This window comes from Haliotis asinina, chromosome 12 (assembly GCF_037392515.1).
Source record: "Haliotis asinina isolate JCU_RB_2024 chromosome 12, JCU_Hal_asi_v2, whole genome shotgun sequence".
Lineage (NCBI taxonomy): Eukaryota > Metazoa > Mollusca > Gastropoda > Lepetellida > Haliotidae > Haliotis > Haliotis asinina.
In genome coordinates, this window is record NC_090291.1 from 40,960,995 (window position 1) to 40,988,761 (window position 27,767).

General features: G+C 42.4%; 1 protein-coding gene across 1 annotated transcript; it reads right to left on the minus strand.

The window, feature by feature from the left end:
* On the minus strand, nt 1–27,767 carry LOC137259046 (annulin-like). Its single transcript, XM_067796754.1, has 18 exons — nt 27,678–27,767; nt 27,025–27,067; nt 16,395–16,523; nt 15,320–15,459; nt 14,598–14,852; nt 13,359–13,634; nt 11,937–12,055; nt 11,002–11,115; nt 8,921–9,095; nt 8,484–8,628; nt 7,296–7,405; nt 6,441–6,606; nt 5,070–5,197; nt 4,254–4,363; nt 3,731–3,935; nt 3,356–3,519; nt 2,864–3,009; nt 1–2,516 (listed from the first exon to the last, which is right to left on the minus strand). Exons 2-18 carry the CDS (start codon nt 27,045–27,047, stop codon nt 2,357–2,359), a joined length of 2,565 nt encoding a protein of 854 aa, XP_067652855.1. The 5' UTR covers nt 27,048–27,067; nt 27,678–27,767; the 3' UTR covers nt 1–2,356.

Here is a 27,767-nt window from a genome sequence, read left to right on the forward strand (position 1 = left end):
TTATTCACCATTTCAGTTTATTGCATAGAAGTTATTGATACGAGAAGCAGTTTACTCAACATAGCTGCATCGCTCATACATGTAATCACAAATAGTGAAACACACCTCCAGGGCAGAAGCACAAGAAAATTCATGTGCATTGTCATTATAATACTTAGCTAGATAGATAGATAAACAGCTGACAGACAGATAGCTAGATAGCTAGCTAGATAAATAGATAGGGTACAGCCACAGCCATGTCGCTGGTCAGGCATGTTATGCTGACCTCAAACGTCAGACGGTGAATTTCACCAGGACATATAGTTATTCTACCACTTGCTGTGAAAACGTGATACTTGAGTAAATACACATGGAATAATCACATCACTGAATACGATGTACATTTCTAACCAAAATATATTTTCACCAAGCTGAACCACTTCATATGAGATAGACGTACTAGGTAACTAAAGATAACCTAGATTGCTAGGTCTAGTACATGGTCAATGTATGACTAGATCTAGTCAATCTGTCCATGGAGCACTACATATACTGTCGTTATATGTGTCACAAATAACACAACTGGAGCGCCCACCTGTGCATGAGCTTAGATTTCAGCATATATACAGAAAGCTATTTAACCAGCCCGACCCCCTCAGTGGCCGTGCTGTCAGTGGAATTACTCTATCATCAATTACAGAATATTAAGTTTAGACGCTAGTTTGAAGCGCATGTAGTGCACAAGAGGGGATTAGTCTCGGGTGACCGGAAACCTGAAGCGTTGGTATGTTGCTATCAATGTGTGCAGAATGCGATGACTCACATGTACTGTGACGTATACAGGGCTCGATGCGAGTCCACAGCGTTCTAACTGCTGTTAGGGATACACAGATACATACAAATATATACAGATCATGGACTACATTCAACCCGGGTTAATATAACCAACTTCGTCCTGTTTCAAAAAATATATTTTGGCAGAAGATGAGGCTTGTGTCATTCAAATAGTCGATGAACACCGGGTGTCCATGATAATAACTGCAGGGCTCTCCTCCAAACTTGGCATTGTATAAAAGGCACTGGCGTCATTTCCGGGTGTCTGAAGTACATGTATTAATATGTGGCATGACTACTTATCTTGCGCCGTTTGTAGAACATGGCGTCACCTTGTCAATATTTGATCGAGTTAAATTAAACATCGAGATTATTGTTATGTTACAAGGATAGATGTTATCACTTCCAGAGCAATATTATTTTGAAATAGCAAAACCAGCCTGGTACTGGGTTGTTGCAGAGGCATTTTTTTCAAGTTTCAGCAACATTCGATACATATATGGCGAAACAATTTATCCAAACTCAGCCTACCCGAGCAGGGTCCGTTTTGATTACTGTTATTGTGAACGTGCCTTTTGGGTCGTTGTCACAGATTAATAACAGCTACATTAAATATGTCCTGGTTTCAGTATTTCGCTGTATGCAGACCTGACTCTGATCTTTGAAAGTCATGAAAACCCGATCACAGCCCAAGCAGACTCAAACCACACGTGACGTCTCTCAGGCTGGAGTCAGAGTAGCGTCCCTTTGACAAAAGACAACTACTCTTGAGGACGGGCCGATAGATAACAACGATCATTCTTACGTGATAATAATTAAGGTAAAACAGGTTCATGTTTGTTAGAGAGGAGAACGGGTTTTGAGACGATTGAATCTTGGCATGGCTTTCTGAAGAGGTCATCACGCATGCGTATTTGGGATGAAATATATCCCTGAAGAAATTCATTGTGATTAGTCCTGCTACACGAGAGTTACCATCCGAAAACACACGTGCGAAATTTTCTCAATCTATTCCATCTTAACTAGTTGCTAGTTTGCCACCTTGCTAGTTTTAAGGTTGTTCTCGGTGGTTACTCATTACTCTGACAGGACTCGATTTAGTGCTTTGTTACTTGAACTCGAACCAAGTTATGTGTCTAACTTGAACAGGGTGCAATTTGTGTGAAATAAATCAACAATAAATCTAACATTATAAAGATAAATTTGTCGGCTCATGTTCTTCTAAACTTGGAACAGCTATGGCGCCGAAACATTGCCATTCCTAGACACGTCTCGGCTATGTCAAAAAGGGATCATCTGTACCTCTGTGTTGCTGTGGTTTCCTGGGTACTACATCACGGAGATATGTTTATGTGCACAGAAACCTCGTTTTAACACACCACGTTGTAAAAAGGAATTGGGTTGTGCATCTAGGTCTTTATCCTAGGTTGCACGTGGTGCACGTAGCTTAACATCTCTTAAATCGAACCCTGTGTCACACAAGAGCGTCAGGGTCATGTAATACTTCTCATGGATTGTCTAACATTACACGCGAATGTCATGGTCATTGTTCGTCAGTGAGATTCACTGCGTAGTAGCCAGTGATGTTCCTGAGCTGAGTGGACTCAAGTCCGATGCTGATATCACGCACCTGCTTCCTCCGAGGATACTGATGGGGCTTCATACGCAGCAGTGATTTCCATGTAGATCCAGGGGCGATATCCCTACGAGAACAACAGGGATAGTTAGTGTTCAGGATAAACATCGAACATTACTTGCAGAATACAAAACTGTTATGATACGACATTCTGATCAGCGCTGACGAAGCATATTTTGTGTTTTACGTTAGTACACCATTAAAAGGTTCGGGATATTGGATTTACAAGATTGACAGAGTGCAAATGATGAAGCAAAGAAAGAGACATGACGAAGAGAAATTAAGGAAAATGTGACAATTTATTCCATTCCTTTGCAAATGTTTCATCTGTATGGATGTAACTTGATTTAAATTTTTGTCAGAGTTTGTTTAAGAGGTATATATTACGCATTATAATGGGGAAATAGCACTCACGGTATAGCGAATGTGTCCTGAGTGGGATGTTGACAACTTAGGCTGCCCTCAATATCCACGTGGCAGTTTGTGAGAGTCACCGGAAGTGGATTGGTGAAGGTCACGGCCACATCTAGTTCCTCATCTACCTGACAGGAAGTGGGACCCTGAAATGGGAAATGTGATGTGCTGATGTGATGTATGAATGTGCTTCGAAAGTGAGATAAATTATGTCACGTCCCATTGAGATCGGTTTATAATTGTCGGGTGGTCAAGATCGCTGCTTTGTTTGACATATGTATGCCAGTTACGTAAAACGACCCTCACTGGATTGTCAGGTACAGACTATTATTTTCAGACATCCGCCATACAACTGGATTATTGCTGAGTACGTTAAATAACAACAAAGAAATAATTATGTCAATGTCAAGGTCGTACGACTAATCACGCTTTAAACAAACATCGGCGCAAATTTCAGTGGAAGTAAACGCTGGAGTAATATAAGAAACGAACCCGGAGTCTAATATTAGGCTGTCGGAGAAGAAATGACTTCTGTACTGTGATAGGGTATTCGTCGTCGTCGTCGACCTCGGCCACAGCCAGGACGATGAAGTGGAGGTCGTCCTTTCCACGTATCCAGGAAACATCCGCGTCCATTTTCATGATGATTGTCTCACCTAAATAGATCGAAGGCACATACAGTTTATATCGAACGGCAACTCATTCGTTACTTTGTGTGGAATATAAGCGATCATGAAATATTGATAGCAGAATAACGATTTCTGTGTGGTGTGCTCTTTTACGTTAATGACAGGATTTATATTACGTCCATTCTTGTATAAGCTGGAACCTATGGTGATACTGTAGTAGCAAGTATTGAGGACTTACTTTGACCGGGGTTCAGCTGTAAAGATTCAAATTCCTTTCTTTGAGCTTGCCCCGTGATGGCACCAAAGTAAGTGTTGTGCAAGACTTTTAACACCAATCTTTTGACGCAATGCATATTTTTTCCAGTATTCGTCACGTACACCGAAAATTGAAAGTCGAAACCTACAAAGACGTCCCTGATATCTTCAATTTCAATATCTATTTCCTGGAAAATAAGAATGATAAAAGCACCTGAAAACTTTTGCGAAATCACAATAATAGGCTATTAGGAGTATTCCATCTAAGAACAATTGAATTGTAATATTATTGATATTATCTCAGATATGACAAATACAAATTTCGACTATAATATCAATATTTTCAAATGCTAACAGACCAAGCAAATGAAATTCCGATGGAATTCATAACTTATAAGTTTAATTGCTGGTGACTCTACTCCAGATCAGAGCCTAAACCTGGACGATCAACTCGGTGTATCTCCTTACACGTATCTGTAAATAGAATATACGAAAATGAATCCTACATCTCTACCCTTGATGATGTTGTCAATGTTGTAGATGTTATTGTTGACACCGATGAGACTCTGGAAGGCTTTTTCCACCTTCTGAAGAACAATCGCCCCCTTTTTCGACCCTGAAACGAAAGAGACGCAACGTAGATCATGCCAGCATCAACAGGTGACATCGACAGTACACCGTCCATCTACAGGGAAATGTGTAGTGGTTTGTGCGCCCACATCCCCATACAAAGGTACAGTCCGTTTCTCTAAACTCTAAATGGACCTTGTTCAATTTCAGCTTTGTACACATAAGCAAGAACCTCAGTCTCAGTGCTCGTTTTACCATTTGAAATTACTTTGACCTGGACACAGTCCAGACGTCTTCTTGGGACCACTGCCGAAAACTCGAAGAGTATATAAACAGGAGAATGTGTTGTCTCCCCAACACTGCAAGAATGTCAGAAGGGCTTTATTCCTGGTAGGAAACTTGTTACCCTCCCATATGTTAGGAGATTGAGAAGTACCAAACTTACGACTATAAGAACAACGAGAAATTTGTAGATATTACTAACGGCAGAGTCATGACCCTGTGTGTTATAATCCCCGTTCAATTTTGTATAACAATGTGCCATTTACTACCACAGATTCGTTCACTGCCCGATTCGTTTGGTGCTCTACAGCTGTCGAATCAAATTGCTCTGTTGGACGAGAGAAAATCTATTCTCGTTTGAAGATTGGAAGGATGGAAGTGGTTTCGTAACATCAGTAGGGAGCTTCAAAGGGTCAAGATAGGTAATGAACTGTTTGATGATGATAAAATGGATGAGGTCAACCTTGTACCTTCTTCATATTTGTAGGTGTTGGTGATGTCGTGTCTCTCAAGCTTCTGGGAGCCGCCGTAGCTCCTCATTGATGCCCCGCGGTAGGCCCGCCCTGTGGGCTGATGAGTGACGATCTCTTTCCCAGCGCTGAAACAAAAGGGCAGAGGCAGTGGGGAAGACGCGGATATACAATCAAGGACATCAGTCACAACAGAACTGGGTCAAAATATCCTGAATATTGACAGATACACTGTATCCAATCACAAATACTCTACATCCATTATCAGACGCGTAGTCTACATCGGAATGTCGGGAAAGAGCTTCATCTCATCACGGCCACATTGCAGTCAGTACCATTCCAATCCGCTGGCGTTTGTTCGTGAAAAATATTTGACATTCTGACTTTGATCCTCTCTTACATAATGCAAACATTGTACAATCAGAATAATGCCAGCAAAGAAATGGAATATGTCAAATACAGCCATATACCGCCACTGATACATGATACATGATACATGTTTGAAGATGACAAACAATGATACTTCAGCTTAACAGATAGCAGGCAAAATCCTAAACTACGTTACTATCGAACACGCTCGGACTGCCTGATGTAACGAAATATTTTTCGTCTCGATCACACGCTGTGTATTTCAATGGAACGTACTACTGCTTGACAGGTATTAGATGAGTGAGCCGTGACCTGACAAATGACCCCGATGTACATACATGGGGACGTTTTCCAGAACATTCCATTTGAAACAAGAGGGAAACAGGTTGTCGTCTAAATATTGAAAAGTTCCATTTCCTCGTGCGAATCGTATCGTGATGATGTTGTACTGAACTAAATCGTTCTACGAGACACGTGTTAAACAGTAGCGGCATTGATTTCATGCCACGGTCAGCATGTATTGCACGTGCTTAATCGCCAATCTACCTGTAGCAACCATGTGTATTCTTCCAGATTACTTGCCCTGCCTATTTGTCAGAAACGCTTTCACTGCGCTGCTCATCAAATGCTTGTCAAGCAGTACGTCTTATGCGAAGTAAAATCATTGGTTCTTTTAAGTTCGTTATAACCGGTTTTTTAAACCACAATGACCACACGACCAGAAAGAACACGAAGTCGATGACAGGATGGCCTCGGGTTAGGTAATGTTGATATTACTCAACCGAGGATATCGAATGCTTACACAAATCTATATGTAGACCCAATAATAGTTAGATACACTTCCCATATTTCTTTATCCAACATCTGCCCTCTTTGTAGTTATAACGGTTTCCACTCAACACCAGAGCACCCTCAAGAACAAGAGAGCGTCTCCCTTAACATAGGGTATGCCAATAGTCGCCTGCAGGAATGTTTCGGGCTGCTAATATCGATCTCACTTACATGTTCTTCTTCCGTGCACACTCCACCAGCATCCCTGTGAGGTGATTTTCTCTCCATTGCACTCTGTCAGCGTTCACTTCCGTAAAGATGAAGCCGACATCATCGTCTACACGAACGTCTCCGTCTTTGACAGCTCTCACCGGGCAGGGCCCAGACGTGTAAATACCTGCAAGGTTAGAAAACCAAGAGTGTCTTTGGTATTTGAAATGTCACTGAGGCGACATTAAACATTAATTCTTAACTATTGCGCAATGATGTGCAAGTGATGAATCCTCACATATTTATCAACCATTACAGAAAATACTGACGTTTAGCATCCTTGTGACATAAATGGGACGTCTATTTTTAACGATAAAGAAGCTTTACCACATATGATGAGATACAAACAATATAAAGTTAGAGGGAAACGCTTGTTTACATTTGTAACGTGTCGTGTTTGGGATTACATTTCAAGTACAAATTGTTGTACTTTTTTAGTTGAGTCCCGGGATTGGAAGTCGCGGTGGCTTAGAGGGTTAGGCGGCTGACCTTGTGTGATGGCGATTAGGTGCCTGACTCTGAGGGTGTAATATATGTTACATTTGACCACTTTCTAAATGGCATTGTGTAATCATGTTTCAAATTTGCACATAATATTCCCACAATACTACGGCAATCTAAGTAACTGAGCTTTCTCCAGATTGACAATCTGAGCTACGCCAATGGGACGATCTTCCTCTCAGCGAAAGCTGCGCATATGACTATACACTTTTGATTAAACAACACTAGGATCACTATTGATCTACCCTGGTCTGCTCTTAATTAAGCAATATCGGGATCTTCTGCGATTCAGGGTGGGCATTGCCCCCAGCTTACCATTACAGCGCTCCTGAGGAGTAGGATCTACCACCTGCCACCCATCGTAGTTTCCCTGTTCGTCAAGATCAGGTCGTCTCATCCAAACCTCACTCCAAACGTGATATGACCTGAGGAGATAGGCATGTGCTGGGTCTCAGTGCCAGTGAACAGACGATGAACGATTAAATGTGTGATGAGTTGGTCAGCTAGAATTTGTATTTACAAAAAGGTAAAACTGACTACTAAAACTTCTTTAAAATGTTTTTTATCTTCTCTTAACAGAATATGATGGACAGCTTTCTTAAGAAACTGCCATTTTTGTCGTATTTGTTTTTGATTCAAAGAATGCGGGTACAAACTGGTTCGCCTGGCATATAATTCTTGGTTTCAATCAACATGAACTGACTCACTCACCCACTTACCCAAAGATAAGGCACAGAACGCACAGCATTGAAACTTAAGCAGTTCTGAATTGATTTATAGGGCTGAAGTTCAATACCCATAACTTCGAACATGTCTGTAACACCATAAAAACAATCAAAGTCAACAGCGATTTACCGCTGGCAGCGATTAATACAATCACAGGCTACATACACCGAGCGCGACACACCCACGTTAAGCACACAAGACATAAAATATCTGACGTGCTGTCAAAACACCATAAACAGAACGAACGTTATTGGAAATAAAATGCAGGACAAAAAGATAGTAATGTTTACTAGTAGTTAAACACGACACGACACAAAACAAGAAGTGTTTATTCAGTGTTGATGTAGTTGATATCGGTATCGAAGTAGTATTTTGAGGCTTGAGTCTACAGTATTTCAGAAAATGTCCTCTGCCATGTTGACGTTTCTAACATTCAGATCAAGTTCTGTTTTCAGCTGTATATTTTTCTTTGCCCGGGACCCGTGAAGGTCCAGGGTAGAATAAACCTTCATCAACCCATGCTTGCCATAAAGGCGACCATACTTGTCGTAAGAGGCGACTAACGGGATCGGGTGGTCAGGCTCGCTCACTTGTTTAACTTATGTCATCAGTTCCCAATTGCGCAGATCGATCCCCAAGTTGTTGATCACTGGATTGTCTGGTCCAGACTCGATTATTTACAGAACGCCGCCATATAGCTGGAATATTCCTGAGTGCGGCATGACGAATGGGGTATTAACCAATACCCCTTTATGTATTACGAGAAATACTGCTTACCAGACGGCGTCATCCGAGATGTCACTCCAGTCACCGCTTTCGTCTTTCACCTGGATGTAGTCAACGTTGAGGCTTGTCATGTCCACGTTGTGAGCGGTGTTGTAACAGGTAACGCCCCGACACGGAATACCAAGGGCCCGGCACACTGAAGAGATAAAAACCTTTGCTACTGGGCTAGCATGAAATAACCGTTGATGAAAAACGTATGGGCAGTTCTACACCTTTCGTTTTTAGATACAGCTTGTAGATGTGACGACACGGGATCTAGGTTCAATCCCCCGGTATTGTTACTGTATGTTTGTCTTTTGTAAAGCTGTAAATTGTGCTGTCACTAAAACTGTCACAAACTAACTCACCCATAGTTATCCAAACTCTCATGCACACACCCAAGCACTCTATCACGCTCCCATCAACATGTAACTCACTCACTCACTCACCTGTTATCAGTACACCTGCAAAGACCCAGCACTGTCCGTATTTGACAGGTTCGTGTGTGTCCATATACTGACGAAGTATTTTAACGCTGCCATTCCACTTTGTGGGACGCGTCCCTTCCTCAAAGTCTCCGCTCCAGTTGCCGACCAGCACGCCATCGTTTTCGGGGGCGTTAACCTGGCGATCATGGTTATTTCACATGAGTCAATTGTTTCCTTCTTTAAAAAAAACATTTCAGTGAGAACTACATTCACACTGACATTAACGAGGCAAAAATCACTGGGTCTTACAAACATATACCATGAACATCTCCGCTTTCATAAAGTCAACGAAACCTGTTCTTCTCAACCCAAACCTATTCCATAGTGCCACCCCTGATTCCCTGATACTCCCCTCCCTCCGTACCCCCATAACAACATCCATAATCCCTCATTCTCGACCAAATTTCTTCTCTATCCCAGTTACGATTGCAATCACCACCCCGTGATGGAAATGCATATAGGTGCGCCAGGCCGCCTTGCCGGGGTGTCCTTTGATGTAATTAACGCCCATTGTTTTGCCATAACGGGGTGGTTTATGCTCATGACGAGTTCCTCATTTACTGGATATACTTTGCAAAAGAACTTCTTGTTTGTGAACACTTTTCACAGATCGTTTAAATAAAGGAATGATAAAATATAAATAGTTATATAAATATAAATATATGGAAACATAAATATAAAATTGATAAATAAAGTGTAAACATTTCAGTATGTGAGACAGTGAGAATTGATGATGATATCAGAAAAGAATGACTTCCTTCATGTGCACGTGTTAACCGAACTTTTGACAACCTTACTAAGTTAAAGTCCTGCAAACCATAAACACATTAATTTATCATTGACATCTCCTCAATCATACAAAGAAAGTAAGAGGCAAATCTGATATTACAACGTTTTGTCCATTATAATTATTATGAGCTGCACTAATGTAATTTAGCCTGTACAACACGGTGTACATTATGTATTAGGGGCCTTTGGCGTAGAACTACAGAAATAAATCTGTCTGTCCATACCATGCGCAAAGCGTTGCGCCATGCCGACTTCTAGAAGTTGCTAAAATGAGCAAATGGAACCGATTGTCGGCCTGAAGGTACCTCCCCACTCCGTCGTCATCAACATAACCAAGACAAACTCTACTTACCCTATCACCATCCTCCCGCTGCCCTCCACCTCCCCCTCCCCCCTTTTCCCTCTCTCTCACACAGACACCACACACACACAAACCTCTCTCTCTCTCACACACACACATACACACACAAACCTCTCTCACACACACACTCACACCATCCACACACACCCCCAACCCCCCCCCCACAAACCTCTCTCTCTCTCACACACACACACACCACACACATACTCACACAAACCTCTCTCACACACACACTCACACCATCCACACCCACCCCAACCACACACCCACACCCACACACCCCTTTCCCATGTCTCTTTGCCCCCATCCAAGACCCAGCTATTACTGAACTCACCCCATAGAGTTTGACATATCGATTCCCAATAGTCTATGGACCTTTTCACACTGGAAGAGCAGGTTTTAAATTCTGATTGATCAAAGCATTGATATCAGTCAAGCTGTCTCTGACTGGAGTAAATGAGATAAACGAGTAATCATCGATCAGTTCATCCCATTATGCTCAGGTTACGCCACCCTTTCTTTTCAATCGAATTTATCACCAATCTTTCTGAAATCCATGACACATGTTTACATGTGAAATGTACCTAGTTGTGTATGCAGTCTTTGTACGCACATTAACAGGACAAACTGGGACAAAACACACGCTGTATGTTCCCAAGGGAGCTGAGAATGTGAATGCGCACTAATACATTATTCGCGCAACAATAACATGCAATTTCAGATTCTCTCCCTTGGTGCTGAATTTTCCGTTGAATGGCATTGTTTGATGATCGTTGTTGGCGGTGGTATTGTTACTATAACTACTACAGTCATGTGCAACTTTTTATACTATTGTTTACGATTGTTACTATTCAAACGAAGCGTATAAAAGGATACCGACAGTGTAACTCACGATTTGTGTGAGTCTCTTGACAACCCTTGTCACATTCCCCATGGTCGTGGTAGCCTCGAACCCGAACACTCTTCTGACCAGATGAAGGGCCACCTCAAGGATGCCGTCCTCAAACTGGAGACGCATAGACAGACATTTTTTTAAATTTAGGCTCTGACGGTGTTTTAATGTTCACTCATATAAACACCTACTACCTTTTTTGTGAGAGGATATAGTTCCTACAATATCATAGCGGGGTCCACCAGAAATGGTCTTCACACACTATACCCATCCTAGGAATGAAACCCGGTCTTCGGCATCAAACGCTTTAAATACTAGCCTGCCCTATCCGGACATCCGCTTTTCATCCTTTGGTGGTACTGCTTTTGGTTGCAGTTTTGAAACATCATGGAACATGATCTTTGTTGAAGACTTTGAAATGAGAATATGGAGTAAAATGACTGCTAAATCTTTACACATGTCCAATACACACGACTTGTTGGTTATGTCGGATACATTAACATAGCATTATATTTTTCGATGGTGCTGCAGTGCAAACTGACGGGCAAAGAAGACCCTACATCTATGTTTGACAAAATAGAAGCTAGATTTGTAGTTTTTCTGTCAAAGTAAACCTTCAAATGTATGCTTGATGTAAAGTTACACAAACAGCGAGTATAACTCCTAGACTGCGCGTATTCCGCATTAAAATTGGTCTTCTCTCAGCCAACGACTAACGGGGGTCGCGTGGTCGCACGGAATCCTATCCCACTTGCGCAGATCGAATCTCTTACTGTTGATCACTAGATTGTCTTTCAAGATCAGATTCTTTTCATACCGACGCCATATATCTGGAATACCTGCTGAATATAGCGTTAAGCAAAAATACAAATCACATAATTGATATTGTGTTCACATAGAGCGATATCCGCATAACCGCGCAATCAATAGCTCACCTGGCCATAGAACCAGGAACATGCAGCCATTTTGGAGACGCTACCCGAGTACTGAGGTCCTGAGTCGTTCAGAACCGTCTCGTTCCGCCAGACCTCATCCTCCAGATACACCATGTCCTCTGAAACAGGACCCGACGATGGTCACGATCGAGGAATTAGAAACAGAATCCCCTAGTGGTTACAAGAGTTGTATCCCCAGGGAGTTGAGATTGATAATAAGACGTGCCGTTGAAACTGACATCAGACCGTTGCGGGGAAAAACACACCAGCGCCTTGAGCATGCGCTATATACACAATCCATTAAAAGTTTAGACTAACTAGTATAAATGTAGCTAGTCATTTTGCTCACTTTTCCTCAACTAAATTTTGCAAAATAGTCCATACTGTTTAAAGGTGCTATTTAGACATGAACTGATGTATTCTGAGACAAATTCGAAACGCTGAAATGCTTACCGTCATGAGTTCCATACGTAATAGAAATAAGTGAAACCTGGCAAATGTTTAACAAAACTAAAACACCAAAACGCTGCTGTTCACATGCACGAAATGTGCACACACTATCGAGCAATATGACGCATGATCCTCGCGCAATTCATCTGCATACGGTTTGCATTTGGTTTCCCCAAGTTAGTGGAGAAATTCATCTTCGTTGTAACCACACATGCACACATAAGATATAGTGAGCCTAAACTTTTTATGAGAAGTATAAATATGCTATATTTTTTCAATGATTCAATTATCTTTGTTGCTTAAATATTTAAATTTATTTCTTTGAATAAAACGATACGCAAATATGAATACTTAATCTTTCGAATAATTAATAGAGAATCGATGTAATATTGTTGCACGTGTTCCTAACGACACACTTAAGAGGGATATCCGTTCATAGATGTTTGGTTGCCATTAGCAACCAATTATAGGAAAGCGTGGCTATTGTTACAATGATGTCGATGAATTAGAACGTGGAAGTCATTTTAGCATACTGATGGTAGCAGTCCTGTATTTAATAACGATGTCTCTTGTTAAAACAACCATCCGTCGTTCATCCAGTTCATACAAAATGTTATTGAATTTGTCTTCCGTTTATTATGAATCTTTATGGCTCATTATCTGTCCCCATAATTCAGCGTTAGTGTCTATGAGTAACCGTCGGTGGCAGTGTCGGTGTTAATATTCACCAGCGTTTGTCCCTATCAGGAGGTCTTTGTTACAGTCCCGTTGGCAACCGTTCTGTTTAGGAGACATGTTGAAATACAGTAAGGATAAGATCAGCCATTTAACACGGCACGATAACCATTAGCATCATGCACCCGCTATTGTGAAAAAAAATAAATGACATTCAACTCTGCATATGAGTACATTGTGTCTGGATTCGACTGAGGGCTTTGACGTCAGTCAAATCTGAAACATTTATCACCTCACCTCGGCACCATGGGTTGAAGATGATGATGACGCCTTCATTATGGTTGTACTGCCAGATGACCTTGGAGTCGTCCTCCTTTGAGTCGACGGCTACCGTGACACTGAATTCCCACTCACCGACCGGTGTGGTGGCTGGGACAAATATCGCCAGGGTGACAGAGGTAGCGTCCTGTCCCACACACGTGGCGTGCCATTTGGTGCGACTGTAGGAGGTGTTTGCTCCAACCTCCACCTTCAAGGTGGCGGTGAGCTTTGTGTGCGGCTTGTAGTCTTCACCTTCCAGAAGAACAAGAACAAGTAATAAATCCAGTTATCACGAACTAATTGCTAACAATACCATGTTAACGCATATCGCAAAGACTTCAGTAGTGAATAATCATTTCAAGGATAGCAAAACCTTCAAGTAGTATTTCTTGTCAGAATTTCACGATCGTAAATCAAATCTATAATATGGCCTGATTAGGCTAAATAAAAACGTGAAATGTTTCTCGGGCATCGGTGCGTCACTTTTATTTGTGTGCGCAACAGTATTGTATTGGCATTTTTAGAAAAAAATACTTTTAACACGGCCGCGTCTCTATCATCCATTTGTCCACTATAAGAGTAAGTGTCTGTAAGAACGAGTGTGACTGAATCTATAACTCATTAACACGAGCTTAACTTCCCAAGCTGTATTCTGACAGAAAATAAAAATGTGTTCATCCCTCCTCACTCTACCGCCCTCTTCTCTTTTGAAAGAAATGTGCCCGTGAAACATTTAATTTTTAAATGCAGCCTTAAGACTATGGGTTTATCAGGACAATATTTGTGTTGGTTTGGCCTACATGTAAACGTTTGCTACGTCCCTGACGTCATGCGTTTCTTCGACACCGCTAAAGAACTATAACGCACTTCCACACGGCTACAAGCGAGCACACTGGAATTACTTACACCTAAGTGGATATTTTCTTGAATTTCTTTGAGACAGAATGCATAAATAGTTTGAATATTTGAACATAGAACCAGCCTCTAGCCCAAGCGACCTTTTCCCGTTGATTCCGCTGTTGTTGCTACATTGCTGTAGCAACATTGCTGTTAATCGTTTCACAAGATGACACTAATAGTAATTGCACAGGAGCTGCCATATAACATTTATGTTTCCGTTCCACATGAATCTAAATGAATGGATCTTTGATGTGTTGTAAACGCATTACTCTTTGCTAATCAAATAATAATAAAAAATCAAAGGTTTGCTCCTACCGAGGTTAAAGATCAAGGTGAGGTCAGATTGCTTTGGGTTACAGGGACGGTCAAAGAGCAGGGTCATAAGGAACTCCTGTCCTCTACGGATAACCAGTTCTGGCTTCATCCTGGTAGGGTGTGTACGCTGGTCCCCCGTACATTGGTACAGGTTTGTGTGGTGGGCCTCTGAGTTCTCCTTGATGTGCAGGTTGACCCCCGTGACATGGAGGCGTTCCTCCAACAGGTGCGGGTCCACCTCCGCCATTGCTAGTTCTGAAGAAGGAAAGGTCATCATCAACCGTCAGCACCACTGACAAAGTGATTGATTGTTGTCGGAGGTTTTAACAGTGTTCTTCATTTTATGGTTTTGATAAGTAACCATTATCGTTCTCACATTTTATTTTTATTTCAGTATTTTCTTGGGTAAGTGATAATTCAGAGGTGAGAGAGACATTCCAAATGAAACGGCAAAAATGATTTTCTGGTCTGAAGAATTCGATACAATAATTTACTTAACACAAGTACAAACGTGATGAAACTTTATACGGACATATCTAGCACAGAACGACAACCCCATCCAACATGACATTAGTCTGAAAATATCGATTCCGTCGAAAAAATGAACTGCCAAACCTGCAAAATTCCGAAGGCACTTACAGGAAGATCACGCGGACCCACGGGCATTAGATGAACTCCAGCAGAAAAGGAATTAAATGGAATCTAATAACAGTACTCTCTACCTTCAAATAGCAGTCCGATCGTGTGATGTTTAGACGAGTAGCCGAATTCTGCATCTCTCACCCAGGCTGGCGACCAAGCCCTCTCGTAGGTGTACCAGGGGTAGCGTTTAGTGAACCGGTCGTGCATGTTCCAGTCCGCACTTTGCCAGGGCACAATGCATAGGACAAAAATGAGAAAGGCTGGCCACTTTGGTCTGGAGCGCTCAGTAACATTACAGCTATAGCACGGTGGTCTGGAGCACTCAGCAATATTATAGCAATAACAAGACAATCTGGAACACTCAGCAATATTACGGCTATAGCACGGTGGTCTGGAGCACTGTGCAACATTACATCTATAGCACGGTGATCCGGAGCACTCAGCAATATTACAGCAATAACAAGACAATCTGGAACACTCAATAATATTACAGCTATAGCACGGTGATCTAGAGCACTCAGCAACATTACAGGTATAGCACGGTGATCTGGAGCACTCAGCAACATTACAGGTATAGCACGGTGATCTAGAGCACTCAGCAACATTACAGGTATAGCACGGTGATCTGGAGCACTCAGCAATATTACAGGTATAGCACGATGATCTAGAGCACTCAGCAATATTACAGCTATAGCACGGTGATCTGGAGCACTCAGCAATATTACAGCTATAGCACGGTGATCTGTAGCACTCAGCAACATTACAGCTACAGCACGGTGGTCTGGAGCACTCAGTAACATTACAGCTATAGCACGGTGATCTGGAGCACTCAGCAATATTACAGCAATAACAAGACAATCTGCAACACTCAGCAATATTACGGCTATAGCACGGTGATCTGGAGCACTCAGCAATATTACAGCTATAGCACGGTGGCCTGGAGCACTCAGCATGCCATATGTGGGACTACACCTTCTACCAAATTCTAATACTTTTTTTGGTTCAGTCCCAACCGGTATTCGAACCCGCACCCCCAGAGTTAGGCACCTAATCGCCAGCACATAAAGTCAGCCACCTAGACCGCTCAGCCACCGCGGCTTCCACAAAACGGGCTTTGTGTACCCCTCTGGTAAGTGTAAATGCAGTGTTGGTCACCTGGGTCCACTGTACACGGAGGGGTCAATGGAGACCTCTTGGGATGAGAAGCTGGCTTGGGAGATGGACTCATTCACCTCTTCTGAAGGGATGTTTTCGGGCTCGGTCGTCACTGGGGTTGGGGAACTCCTGTGAGAGAAGTAAAGTTTTCTGACACCAATGAGGAAACTCGTATATGGGAATTGAGAAAATAAAAGACCACGTTACACAGAGGAGGATAACAGTTAGGAGGTGAGGGGAGACAAGTCGCTGATGTGGGAAGGATGTAGAGAGAGGAATCATCTGTATGGGTGTCTGTGGAGGAGATGGATGAATATCGTACGGTCAGAGGGGACTCACTTGGTAGGATGCGAATCGAGGAGATGTAAGTCGGGAAATAAACTATTGGGAGCTAGCATTGTAACAAGAGAGGAGTGAGTTCCTGGGGATTCTTCAAACAAGTGTACCTGAGGTAAAACCCTGTAGCTCAACTCGTTTGTCATTATCAATTTTTCAAATGTTGCAATTCCAGAGGCCGTATCTACCCAATACAAAGTATCTACCCAGCATGAAGTAAGTGGTAAGATTAAAATCTCTACTAAGTTTGATTTTAATTGTGATGTAGCCACGGCCAAATATGCGCCAGTTGATCTATATCTATCAACACTTGTCCATAACATTTCGACAGGAGGGAAGTGTTTTAGATATTAATATCAATATTGTCCAACAAAAGTTGATTATGTACGACTTGGCTGAACGTAAAACATGCATCTGTTGGGAAGAGAATTCTTATCTGCTCTTGGCCAAGGGGTGATCAAAACAATGATTGTTGTTTGACTCCGCACTCAGCAATTCGAACTATACTGAGTCAAAAAAGAAACTTCACATTCTTTCTTGAGGGCACTATAAAAGAACAAGAGATGGTAAGATGGTTAAATTGTTATTATTTCATTGCTGAGATCTGTGTGATGTACTCGATACACTGACAGAGCCACAAACAGTTCCATTAGGCTACACCACCGTTCCAAAACATGGATATACAGAATGTCAAGTCACAAGAATAAAAATTCGAAATTTCTCAGTTCAGTATCGTGCATGGCCGCCCCGCGCATTCACCACTGCCAAACACCGCCTCCTCATCGACTGCCTGATGCTTGTGAACACGTGGTTGGGGATTCTAGTCAAGTTCCTGCAAATTCTGAGGTTGGTTCCAGAGACCACGAAGCATTCTCCCAAGTGCATCCCACACGTGCTCTATTGGACCTCGATGGCCAGTCCATGACGTTGATTCCCGCGTTTTGAAGGAAATGTCGTGTCAACATCGTGGTATGCGGCCGAGAATTATCATGCTGGAACTGTAGACCTGGGCCATGAGCCGCCATGAAAGGAACGAGTTCAGGGGTGAGCACCATTAAGCAGCAGTTGTGAGGTTTCCACGACCGACCAGAAGTCGGGAACATTTGTTTCCACAGAAAGCACTCCACACCATGCAACTGCCGCCTCCGAATCTGTCGATTTATCGCTAAAGATGGCTTGATTCCAGTCTCTCTGGGTCCATCGGAGGTGACGTTGGGTCCACAGCAGATGGTGACGTTGATGAAACGGCGTCAATATTGGCCCACGATATGGACGTCGAGAATGGAGTCTGGCAGCCCCGCAACCGATTTCAAATGGTCTGTGGGGACAGTCGACTATACGCATCTCAGCCCTGGTTCGTGTAGACGGCAGAAATCTGTCACGTAGGTGACGTAGGACGATTTGACGGTCTTCCTTCTGCTTGTGACGCCACACGTGGACGACCCGACCTTGGGCGATCAGAAGTGGTGCCAGTTTGTTGGTGTCTCAGTCTGCGATTGCAAGTCAACTGAATGTGTCACAGAGTACCATACCAAGATCTTGGCATCGCTACCACCAGCAAGGGTCAACACATGATCGCACCAGGTCAGGTCAACCCCGTGTGACCACGCCCGCTCAGGGCAGGTTTACAAGGCTTCGATATTTGCGGAACAGGTTCACCATCCTCCACAGCATCGGTAGTGCCAGGACTCAGAACAATTTCTGATCAGACAGTGAGGAACCGCTTACGTGAGGCTGGTATTCGTTTCAGAAGACCTTTGCGAGGACCTGTCCTTACACGACAACATCGGCAACAACGCAGACAGTGGTGTCGCCAATATCTCCCATGGCCATCGCAAAGGTGGAGAACTATTATCTCCAGTGATGAGTCACGTTACATGATGCGACATCCCGACGGAAGAGCACGTGTATATCGACTTCGTAAAGAAAGCGCCGCTGCAAATTGTGCACAGTACGAGGACAGATTTGGTGTTGACAGTGTCATGGTTTGGGCTGACATCTCATTCAGATCCAGAGCAATTTGACAGCTCGACGTTACCGTGATGGAATCAGGCCTCATGTCCTTCCTTTCATGAACCGCCAGAACATCATTTTCAGCATAATAACGCTCGGCCGCATACAGTAAGAATAACCAGGGATTTCCTTGCACAGAATAACGTTCAGATTCATCATCGGCCCTCACAATCACCGGATCTTAACACTATTGAACATTTGTGGGACGAATTGGATCGTCGTGTGCGACTACGTGATCCTCAGCCACAGACGTTACCTGGCCTTGAGGACCAACTCATCTGGTCCAACCTTTTGGACGCCGATGCCAAGTAACCATTGATGCTAATGGTGGCCACACAAGATACTGACTGCTCTGCGACCTTGACCTTGGAAAACTTGTCATTTGTGACGTACAGTTTCTTGCAGCATTGCACCTTTGATGTTCATACAGGTTTTCTGCATGACTGCCCTGTATTACTGTACCTTACATGTGTGAATTGATAACAATTTTCCGCTCTGCGTTTCTATTTTTGAGTAGTATAGTTTCAGTATGAGAATCCAGTGTATGCTGATTGACTGCTGCCAGAGTGATGCCATAGATAAGATACATTATACACAGCGACCTGTTTGTATAACGATCTAATTTGTTAAGAACATTATTGTCCGATTTTTTTTTCAATTTGAGTTTACATGTGTTCTTTTCTTTAAATATAGAACAGTTTGAAAACGAAAACCTCATGTAGGTGTTCAAGTGTCTATTGTCAATGCTATACCATTATGTCATTTTCTTATTCCGATCGATAATGTGAAGTGCCATTTTGTTGAATGGGAAATCAATGGTCTAAAAGTTCAAGTCGATATCGTTTGCTCGTAAAATCCTTGATTGGCAAGTATGATTTGCATTAGCAACACACAGATCTACGTATCCAGGCGAAGTTTTTTTTTCTCTTGTGTACACAGTTGCGGTGGTATAGTAAGGACCGCAGCTGAACGTTAACGGTACATTTGACACATAAGCGTGAGTGGTTGGTGGGAAGGGGTTCAAAGTATTGTTCATGGTCAATGACCTTATGGGCCTTTTAGTATGTTTTACTGTTCACTGAGCTCAGGTCACAAATCAGTTGAAGTTCCGCAACGTTGGACATGGAGAGGTCTTGGATGGGTGACCGCGTGTCACAGCTTGACTTCTCAGAGTTTCTTGGATTTCAGTCCTGCTCCACAACGAGCACATGTGATACATGTGGTCTCACCTTAGGCAGGTGAGTTTGTTCAGAATTGCCTCTGTTCAGCCAGCAGAAAATGGGCATTCGGTGAAATGAGGAGCGAGACTATTCTAGCGCAGGCAGCTTGGGTTATCCATGGTAATAATTATAAGACTGTGCTCTTTGAACAGGATATCTAGCCAGGAAATCCTCATTATTATTATGTATGAAAGCATACGCGAGCGCATGGTTGTGTACAAGTCTGAACTAATGCCGTTTTCATAGTGCATACACGGTGAGGAAGCATGCCTCCAACCCACTGACGTATTAAATTCACTAGCAATCCTCGTTTTCTAGCCTGCTCTCACAGCGCCAGGCACGGCAATAACAAGTGCCATGCCGGTGATGGTTATTGTGATAAGAGTGACGATGTACCTCAACTACATGAAGACATCAACGACAGCTATGGCGACATTGCCGAAGATGCATTTTGGATATTATGTAGACACAATTATCTGATAGACACAGTTATCTGAACGGTAACAACGCTGGTAACGACGGCGGCATTTCAGCATCAAAATAACGACATCAACAACAGCAAAGACCATATTAATGGCGACATATTTCAGCTGTGCCATTGACGTATATGGCGATGAAGATTATTCCAACGATATTGACAACTTAGATAGAGATTGTACAAAGCACATCAATATACCTTGGGGGACGACGATTCTTAAAGGAAGCGTTTGTTCTTGACTCTCAAGCAAAAGAACCTAACACTTTATTGATTTTTAACATGTTAAGATATTCAAGGCCTCGTGCATTCAATGAGCAACACTGTTTCAAGTTGTGTTGTGTTTCTAAGGAAATCGTGGAAATAAGTTTCACCTTGTGCGTCACAAATTACGCCCCAGCACATCAACACGGAACAAAGCAGCTCGTCTAGTTGAAAAGGATGTTTCAAACAGATATACAGGATGAACTCAAAGTGTATCATGGTTGAACGACTTCCTTTATTTGGTACACCTTGAGCTGGAGAGCACCTTGCTGTGAAGATTAACTTATCATGAGTAAACAAACACAGACTGGAACTGTGAGAAGTGCCATCCAAGTCTATTTGAAATGCACCGGTGCACTGGTTTCATAAAGATTAAGCAGTGCACTACGTCAGTGTGTGAGTTGAGAGTTTTACGAAATATTCAAGCAATACCACTGCGAGAAACACTAGAAATGGGATTGACACAGTGAACCCATGTGGGGAATCGAACAAGGGTCTTCGGCGTGACGAGCAAACGCATTAACCATTAGGCTATCCCACCGCCCCTCGTCAGTACGTGTTGTGGCACGTACACAATGTCTTCCAAGGATGTGTCAGGTGGCCCACGTGCAGCCGTGTTCATGGAACACAGGAACACGGTAGTTGATGATAGCAAGTTCTTCCCGTAGATAAACAACTACAGTAAGTAACAGTCAAGTCCGTCAAACGCATACTACCACTAGAGATTCCAGCCTAACCCCTTGGGACTTCAAGTAAAGGTACAGTCAAGTCAGTCAAACGCATACTACCACTAGAGATTCCAGCCTAAACCCTTGGGACTTCAAGTAAAGGTACAGTCAAGTCAGTCAAACGCATGCTGCCACTAGAGATTCCAGCCTAAACCCATGGGACTTCAAGTAAAGGCACAGTCAAGTCAGTCAAACGCATACTGCCACTAGAGATTCCAGCCTAAACCCATGGGAATTCAAGTAAAGGTACAGTCAAGTCAGTCAAACGCATACTGCCACTAGAGATTCCAGCCTAAACCCATGGGACTTCAAGTGAAGGTACAGTCAAGTCCGTCAAACGCATACTGCCACTAGAGATTCCAGCCTAAACCCATGGGACTTCAAGTAAGGGTACAGTCAAGTCAGTCAAACGCATACTGCCACTAGAGATTCCAGCCTAAACCCATGGGACTTCAAGTAAAGGTACAGTCAAGTCAGTCAAACGCATACTGCCACTAGAGAATCCAGCCTAAACCCATGGGACTTCAAGTGAAGGTACAGGCAAGTCCGTCAAGCCAGTACTACCACTAGAAGTTCCAGACTAAACCCTTGGGACGTCAATAAACGTAAGGTCAACCCCTTCAGGCCAGTACTATCCCTTGAGATACCAGCTAGATATAGTGCACTGACCATTTGGAACTTGAAATACTCAATGCACAAAACCACCCGTCGAGACTGTAGACAGATATAGTCAGCAACTAACCCCTTGGAACTCCAAGCAAACACAATCATAATATGAAGAGACAGTCCCCTCACGTAGATATTCTAGATAAAGTACCACACTTTTCACTACTGAGGTAAAGGAACCTGGATGTACCAGTGTTTCAATTCTCCCCTTAACAATTTCCGTCGGGAAAATTCCCCTGCCTCAATAGTGGCTCCTTTTTCCGACTTTTACTTCACTAGAAATACAAGTGGCCTATTATGAACTCACTCATTTGCTTGTTAGGACTGTAGGAAATGTGTTTGTTTTTTTAATTTCCTCGTGAGGTAACCGCATGAACGTGGCCCAACACACTAGTGTTTATATTGCCGATCCCCAACTGAAGTATTCAAGTGTTGCAAATATGCACATTGATATGTTCGCACATATATGTTTTTATCATATACAGTTATACGACGTCTGAATGTTAGTGACTTAGAGACATACGTTTTCAACGACCATGGGTTGTCTAAGGTTTCTTACGACTTTCCGTATGGTATCGGCTATGTATAAAGTGCCAATGTCAAGTAATTAATTTCTTCTTTTTCTCTATAAATAATGAAAAGAATCGATTACACCAACAGTGTGGCATATACAGAAATATCTAAATGCGTACACCGTTGGAGTGTTTGCTTCAAATTCCTTACTAGTTGAATTATTTATTAACTTGTACGAAATCACCCTTGGGACCAAGACATGCCAAGCTTGTTTTTCAACGCGTTTTTTCCAAGCTGACTGGTTTCAAATGATGATAAAAAATGTAAAGGCACAATGTAATAGACTCAATCCTATTCCGTCGGTTTCAAGTTAACCAGGTGCGAGGCTTTAACCTCGCAATCGTTCAGTGCAGCAAAGTGCAAAGATGGTAAATGTTGCATGGTCTCCGGGTGCCGTTAAATTCCACATTCCCGGAATGGTTATTGCGATGGACGATGTCAACAACAGTAAAGACAACGACCGCACTGACGATATGCTGACGATGTATCTCAGTGAAGCTACGGTGATGACATATCTGAGGTGAAATGAAATGGAGTTCAGCGTCGTATTTGAGAATATTTCGGTCATATGACGACATACAGGCGTGTGTATGTGTTTCTGTTTATACTAGCCTAGCTTTTTTCAGTGCTAGCTCACTGAGATGCCATGCCGCGGTTATGCATGAATACCCCACATGCCATATTCTACTGGCTATACCGACCAGTTCTTGTTTTACTCATTAAAGCCGAGCAGGGAACAAAAAGTACCATAATTTAAGGTCTTTTGGTATAGCGCGGCCTGTGATCGAACCCGTGACCTCCCACTCTCCTCTAACCACTGCAACACGGAGGTGGCCTGATGATATATCTGAACAGACGGAGCTACAATATCGGTGGTAACGACAGCGGCATTTCAGTACAAAACACCAGCATCAGCAACGCCTCAGATTTAAGTGATGACGATGAAGCAAAGACGATGAAGGTTATCCCAATGATATTGACAACTCGGATAAGGATAATATACTAAGCAGCGGCATTTCATTAACGACGGCATTTCAATACAAAAATAAAGTCAACAACAACAAAAACGACAGTGATGACGACCGTTCCTAGTTATAACTTTGGCATTATCAACGATCATTGTCGCGTTGGAAATATGTTAACATATAGATTCATATTTGATTGACAAGCATACACATGCATATCTATACTATCTGTACATATCTGAACTTGGCAAATTACGATACTTGAATGCTACGGACTTTCAGCTCAAAGTATTCTACGACCATGCTAGTTCTAACTTTTGTATGCTTTTCCTGAATAGTAAAGGTTGTTTACAAAGTGCCTGAGCTAGTAAAGAGTTCAACAACGGATATCGATCGACCCGTGGAACTCAGAACAACATAATTTGAAGCATATTCCTTAAAACTGGTCATGTGTGTGCTATTCTTGCATGATTGTGACATAAAGTGCCAATTTCAAGATGAAATATAGGACGACTACATTTAAGAATGTGTAATCGTATTCGCCAACCCCCATACAGTAACTCGTCACGACATGGCTGCAATATTGCCGAGGTGACGTTAACTATTAACTCACTCATACAGTAACTCGTCACGATACGGCTGCAATATTGCCGAGGTGACGTTAACTACTAACTCACTCATACAGTAACTCGTCACGACATGGCTGCAATATTGCCGAGGTGACGTTAACTATTAACTCACTCATACAGTAACTCGTCACGATACGGCTGCAATATTGCCGAGGTGACGTTAACTACTAACTCACTCATACAGTAACTCGTCACGACATGGCTGCAATATTGCCGAGGTGACGTTAACTATTAACTCATTCATACAGTAACTCGTCACGATACGGCTGCAATATTGCCGAGGTGACGTTAACTACTAACTCATTCATACAGTAACTCGTCACGACATGGCTGCAATATTGCCGAGGTGACGTTAACTATTAACTCATTCATACAGTAACTCGTCACGACATGGCTGCAATATTGCCGAGGTGACGTTAACTACTAACTCACTCATACAGTAACTCGTCACGACATGGCCGCAATATTGCCGAGGTGACGTTAACTATTAACTCACTCATACAGTAACTCGTCACGATATGGCTGCAATATTGCCGAGGTGACGTTAACTATTAACTCACTCATACAGTAACTCGTCACGATATGGCTGCAATATTGCCGAGATGACGTTAACTATTAATTCACTCATACAGTAACTCGTCACGATATGGCTGCAATATTGCCGAGGTGACGTTAACTATTAACTCACTTATACAGTAACTCGTCACGACATGGCTGCAATATTGCCGAGGTGACGTTAACTATTAACTCACTCATACAGTAACTCGTCACGATATGGCTGCAATATTGCTGAGATGACGTTAACTATTAACTCACTCATACAGTAACTCGTCACGACATGGCTGCAATATTGCCGAGGTGACGTTAACTATTAACTCACTCATACAGTAACATTTGTAATGTGTTATAAATGACGGATAGGAAACACAGGAAAGATAAACATACCATGAAAAAACTGTGGATTATCAGTAGATGTCAAAACTGATTCCATATAAAACCGTGTCAATTATTTACACAATCACACAAATGGTGCTTTTCTGGCACCATCCTCGATCATTAAGTGCCTAATATCTGCATCTATGTATTCAGGATCCATAGACTCGACTGACGCTTAACGGAATAAGCACGTGCCCGTCAATCAAATTACATTGTGTTTCCTTTACGCAAAACAATTCGTATCGTCATTGTTTGAGGGTGATCAATAGTCACAAGCTCATGGTACTCTTCACTTATTGTTGGGTCGGTGGAGTAGCCTAGTGGTTAATGCGTTCGCTCACCTCGACGACCTGAGCTCGATTCCCAAATAAATACATTATGTGAAACCCATTTTCCCCGCCGTGATGTTGCTGGAATATTGCAAAAAGCGGCGTAAACACAGCTTCACTCACTCACACACTCATTTATTACTGTTTTTACTGAAAAGGGTTTTGTCGCTATTATGACAAGTAGTACATTCTGTAATTAACTTGGTGTGTCCTGGTCACATATAACCTGTTTTACTCGGAAAAATGATTTCCAGTAAATATAATTATGCCTCTATTTAGAACTCCGTATCCCATTCAGCCTTGTCCGGTATACAAACCAAACGAACTTGAGATGGGTCTTAGGGGCGGTGGGTTAGCCTACTGGATAAACCGTTCGCGCGTCACACCGAAGACCCGGGTTCGATTCCCCACATGGGTACAATATGTGAAGCCCATTTCCTGGTGTTCCCCGCCGTGATATTGCTTGCATATTGCTAAAAGCGGCGTAAACACAGCTTCACTCACTCACACACTCATTTATTACTGTTTTTACTGAAAAGGGTTTTGTCGCTATTATGACAAGTAGTACATTCTGTAATTAACTTGGTGTGTCCTGGTCACATATAACCTGTTTTACTCGGAAAAATGATTTCCAGTAAATATAATTATGCCTCTATTTAGAACTCCGTATCCCATTCAGCCTTGTCCGGTATACAAACCAAACGAACTTGAGATGGGTCTTAGGGGCGGTGGGTTAGCCTACTGGATAAACCGTTCGCGCGTCACACCGAAGACCCGGGTTCGATTCCCCACATGGGTACAATATGTGAAGCCCATTTCCTGGTGTTCCCCGCCGTGATATTGCTTGCATATTGCTAAAAGCGGCGTAAAACTAAACTCACTAAGATGGGTCTTGCCCAGGTCGAGGCGCTGAACCCATCCATGAATATCTTGGACACAACAGATAAAAGCGTCTCGCGTGCTAGAAAGGGTAACCAGACATATCACGCATATGACAAACTGGGACAGTGTTACGCCAACGTACGAATGCCTGACAGAGCAGACAATGTTCTGTGACTACACGTTGCATATTTAGCGCTGACCTGGTGATTTAGGCACCGCTACAACCCCCAGACACGTCTTTCCAGGAATACTAGCATACCAATATTTGCAAATGAACGTTGACATTATGTCTCTTTATATCACACCTGATAATGTTGGCAGTGGCGCCTCACAAATGTAATCTGTTATGTTAGCCTCGAAGATAGTCAGCTTTCACCCACTTCTGATGACTCCATGACTCCGCCAATGTCTTTTCATAGTCAAATGTGAGTTAATGATTCTGGGTGTTCTGAATAATCCAACACATGAGAATCAACTTAATCAATCCAATGCCTTACAGCTACCATTCTCAGTACAAACAATTCTTTATTTGACACTAACCCTGGATGGACTCAATATATTGCCCAAAGAAAATGGGCGTGATAAAATGATAATGATAATAATTGATAACTTACTTGACACTTGCCGAGTTCCCCATACTCTGACGTCTTGATCAGTCTGAAAGAGATATATAATATTATATAGATATACTGAAACCAACACGTTATTCATTTATTTTTTATTATTTTTCACATTCTCCATTTATCATATTTCTTGTACAACCAACAGATTTAATCAAATCTAAATTCCAATTGTATGCTCGTTTGGCATTAGAAAGATTTACATTCAGGACCAGTGGATTTGAAACACAATTTAGAACTAAAAGTGTGACCCGGTTTGAGCAACTTAAATCAAATGTTTAATGTTCTCAAACTGACACGTGTCAATTCATTCCTCAAATGAACTCTGTGACAGTAACTGTGACGGTATTGAACAACACTGACTAGGGGAAGACAGCTTGACTTAGAAGTCTTTTAAGTATGGTTACAATACACATGTATTCTCCAAGCAGTTTTGATCATATTATAGAATGATGAATAAAATACGTATGCATAAAACAAATGTTTGTTGTTATAATAATTATGAATATTGGAAGGAAACACCCGATGAGACCAGCATCGCTTTATGCAGCAATATGACTATAAGCTGCCATGGTGATAGCTGTGAGTTTGTATCTACCAAGCTGCGATTAAATAGAATATATGGCATATATAAGTCAGTTACCTACCTGTCGTTTGGGTGTTTATTATCCTGGTCTCTCAATATAGTTCAGAGGAACGCTTGAAGTCGCTGCTCAGTGTTTCTTCAGAGATGAGTT